The 3,975-nt window shown below is 44.8% G+C and overlaps 1 protein-coding gene across 1 annotated transcript in view; it reads left to right on the top strand.

The window, feature by feature from the left end:
• The first annotated feature begins 560 nt into the window (after positions 1–560).
• HOXC10 (homeobox C10) overlaps positions 561–3,975 on the top strand; it is a 4,777-nt gene continuing 1,362 nt past the window's right edge. The window contains exon 1 of the mRNA XM_067314094.1: positions 561–1,347. Within this exon, the coding sequence (XP_067170195.1) occupies positions 561–1,347 (787 nt within the window). The remainder of the gene's footprint in view (positions 1,348–3,975) is intronic.

The raw sequence follows: 3,975 nt of genomic DNA, 5'->3' as shown, positions 1-3,975 counted from the left end.
TCCGCAAGGGTGAAGGACGGACTGGGACGGGGGGGGGTGCCGAGATTTAAACCGGCGTTTGCAAGCGCTGCCCCCCTCCGATTTTTTTTTTTTTTTTGCAAAATTTGCGGAGTGGGGGGAGATTTTTTTTTAATTTAAATTAATATTTTATATACATATATTTTTATATATAATATATATATATTTTTTGCCCCGCTGCAGACACGCGTGGCTCCGTTGGTAAACAAACTGGCGGGCGGGAGCGGGGCGCCCGGGGACGGCCCGGGGGGGGGGGTCTCTGCCTTTGTTCAACGTGAAGGTCCCGGCCCGGTGCTGGCAGATGTCGCTGTTGCTCCACGGTGCCGCTCCCGGTGGCGACAACTTGACCCCCGTGACGTCGGCCCCGTCTGAATCATCAAGGCCATTTTCAATCCTCATTGGCCTGGGCATCACGTGTCGGGGGGGGGGGAACGGGAGCGATGCGTGGATAATTATGGTGCTTGATATTTTTTTTTTTTCCCCCTAAAAAAAAGATGTCAGCCCCTGGCTGGAGTAGTCCTCCTTAAAAACCCTCTCTGAAAATGTCATGTCCCAACAATGTGACTTCTAACTCGTTTTTGATGGACTCGTTGGCCGGTACCTGTAGAGGGGAGAATTATTCCTCCAGCCAAGGGATGTACATGCAGCCTGGGAGCGATTTCAGCTGCGGAGTCATGAGGAACTGTGGAATTATCCCGTCTCTTTCCAAAAGGGACGAGGTGAATAGCGCTACCTTGTCTCTCAGCACCTATCCATCTTACCTTTCGCAGCTAGACACTTGGTGTGACCCCAAAAATACGTACAGGATCGAGCAACCTGTTGCAAGACAGCTCCCATCCTGCTCCTTCCCCACCAATGTCAAGGAAGAGAATGTTTGCTGTATGTATAACGCTGACAAAAGGGCTAAAAATGCCACAGAGGCAGCCCTCTACCCCAACCAAATGCCTGAGTCTTGCCTAAATGACCATGAAGTCCCCGTTCCTAGCTACTACCGAGCAAGCCAAGGTTACCCCTCCATGGAGAAGACGCCCAACTGCAGCAATCCAAATGAGTTTGAGGCAAGTTTTGAAGCCAGGGCGAGCCTGAACCCAAGGAGCGAGCATCTGGAAGCAGCACCACCGCCACCTCCTCCACCTCCGCCGCCGCCCCCGGTGGCCAAAGTGAGTTTCCCCGAAAACACAAAACCCGATCACGCTCAGCACCCCTCCACGAACGAAATTAAAACCGAAAAAAGCGCCCCGGCGCCCAAAACCGGTCCTTCGGAAGCCGAGAAAGACCTGCCTAAAAACACTGACACCAGCACTGACAATTCTGACAATGAAGCAAAAGGTAAGGGAATCCTTCATTACCGCTCGCTAATTGCAGAAATTAGTAGTCATCCGTAGCTAATAAGAATAATAACGACAACAATAAGGCGAATATTCAGTAACGCGCTCGCTGCCGTGCCAACTTCTCCTCCAGAAATTGGCATAATAATGTTCTTTATTGTCGCTGTCTTAAAAAAAAAATATATATATATATATATATATACACACATATATTCTTCCTATGAATGTTTGTTGGGAAAAAAAAAAAATCGGAGCTGACAAAATGGAACAGTCGGTTATTGGAAAACCGTCCTCTCGCTGTTTACACGGAGAAAAATTGCTGTGCATGTACTTATGGAAAAAATGTCCTTGCAATCCACACTGCAGAATGTAATAAGATGAGGTGGCTTTCCAAAGGCTCCGAAATTGCAATGACTTGGGGTTTGCTTGGGGGAGGGGTTGTTTGGGGGGTTTTGTGTTTTTTAAGGCAGATGAAACCAGTCTTTTTTTTTCCCCCTTCATATTGTTTTCCTTTGCAAATGCTTGCTTTCCTTATGCTAAGCCAATTTTGCCTTCTTTGGGTTTGCTCGGTGTTAAATATTTTGGAGGAGACGAGAAAGGAGAATGCGTTGAGTCTCATTTTCAGTTGCAAACGTCTCAGGCTGGAGTTGTGTGCTGTGATTCATTTCAGTGCTTAGAAGCTCGTTGAAGACTCAGAGAGGAAAAAGCTTTTTCTTTTTGTCTTTTATTTTTTTTTCTTTTTTTTTTTTCCTGGAGAATTGAGGTCTCGTTGGCGAAGGCGAAAAAATGTTTCTGTGTGTTGAGCAGATGTTTTAAGTTTGGGATTGTCTGAAAAGAGGCTTTCAGTAACCACATTTTATTTTCACTGTAGAGATTGCCTGTGGCTTGAAATCTATGTGTTATTTGAATATTCGGATCTGTTGCTATCCGAATTGGAAGCTAGGTGGATTCAGAGGCTTCTGGTAGGGCAAGAAGTGGAGATAATGTGGATGGACGCGTGGAATTTCCTAAAAAAGTTGGTGTAAAAAATTGCTTGGTCTAAAGCATTGTAGCGGATAGGGAGCTAAGCGACGGATTTCATTAGTTGGCCGGGCTCTGTGGATTAAAATATCTGATCTGGGCTCTAATTAGGGCACAAGGAGGGTGGCGGGGGTATGCGGCTCCGTGTGTGCCCGGCGAGCTGCGTGCATGTGCTCGTGGCGTCCCCCCATGCAGACATGCCTGAGCTGGGGCACCACATGCCCAAATCCTCTGGCGTTCAAGGGAAAGGTTTCCCCCTACCCAAACTGGCCTTTTCCAAAGCAGAGTCCAGAACCACCTCTTTACCCTTTCTTTTTTTTATTTTTTTTATATTTTTTTCCCCGCTTTAACCATGTCGCATCCCAACGGGAAATTATATTAGCTGACAGCTGGGTTGCAATTACACCAAAAAACGCAAAGTCAAGGTTATCAAAACCCCTACAAAACTTATCTGCACAAAGCGCCTTCGACGTTCGTGTCAAGAGAGATTTTGGTGGGAGTTAACCTGAAAGAAGGATTATGTTGGTTCGGGGTCATAATTGGGGCGGAAATAAAAGAAAGATAAAGGTTTTCTTGTGGTTCAGATGCTAAACTTAAAATGGGTGTGTGGATAAAGACGTTGTTTCCCAGATTTGTTGCGTTTTGGAAGAAATCTTACGTTGTTTGCAGTGTTTCTAAATGGTCAGATCCAATCTGGGGCGGATTTTGTTTGCTTCTGTTTCTGTTTTTTCCTAAAAAAATGTTTCATAGCTTAAGTTTTCGTTTATGTTGAACCAGAATTATTATTCATGCAGAAGGTAAGCTATCTTCCTAATGTAATTTAAGAATTTGGGGGAAGCTAGCGTTGCAGAGGGGATTTCCAGGGCTTGGTTAGCATAAAAGGTTTTCTGCAAATGTGAGCGTGGTTTCATGTCACAGCAGCTAATTTTGAAGAGGTAATTGGCTAAATAAAGTTTTCCTTTCTAGCAAGCGAATCTCCTGAAGCTGGCATTAGTGCAGCGACGAGGGGATTGCTACAATTGTAGAACACGCTATGCCCTTTCCTGCACAGTTTAGACATAAATATTGGCCGACTGCTGGTGCCAGAATTTTCTCATGACCAAATTCAAAGCCCAAGTATTTGCCGTGTTTATTTATGTACGTGTGAAATACGTTTGCCTTTGCAAAGTGTATGTGTGCATATGTATATGCGTGTGTCGAGTGAGGAGAGTGTATATGGGATTACAATTACCTCCGAATTTACCTATACGTAGCCACACAGCTCATAAAGGCAAATCTATTTCATACAGGCTCACTTTACGAAAATAATAATAATAAAAAAAGATACACTTGACACAAAGGGTACTTAATAGATCTCCGGGACGAGTGAAAAGCTATTTCTTTCCACAAGAAGAATATGCCTCAGCGAGGCGAATATTTCAGCCTCTGGCGTACATTTTGGATTATTTTGAATTATTATTCTATTTTTTTAATGCAGTAAAAGTGGGACTGCGAGGAGGAGGCACGAGAGCTGCGGGTAGCTAGGAAAGTTACCTTGCGGCTCGCCAGCTGCTTTAAATTTTTTATTATTATTATTTCCCTGCCTCCATGCAGCCCAGGCAAGGCATGA

The sequence above is a fragment of the Apteryx mantelli genome, chromosome 33, assembly GCF_036417845.1.
Source record: "Apteryx mantelli isolate bAptMan1 chromosome 33, bAptMan1.hap1, whole genome shotgun sequence".
Lineage (NCBI taxonomy): Eukaryota > Metazoa > Chordata > Aves > Apterygiformes > Apterygidae > Apteryx > Apteryx mantelli.
Note: the sequence above shows the minus strand (reverse complement) of the source record. Positions and strands in the feature narration are given on the sequence as shown.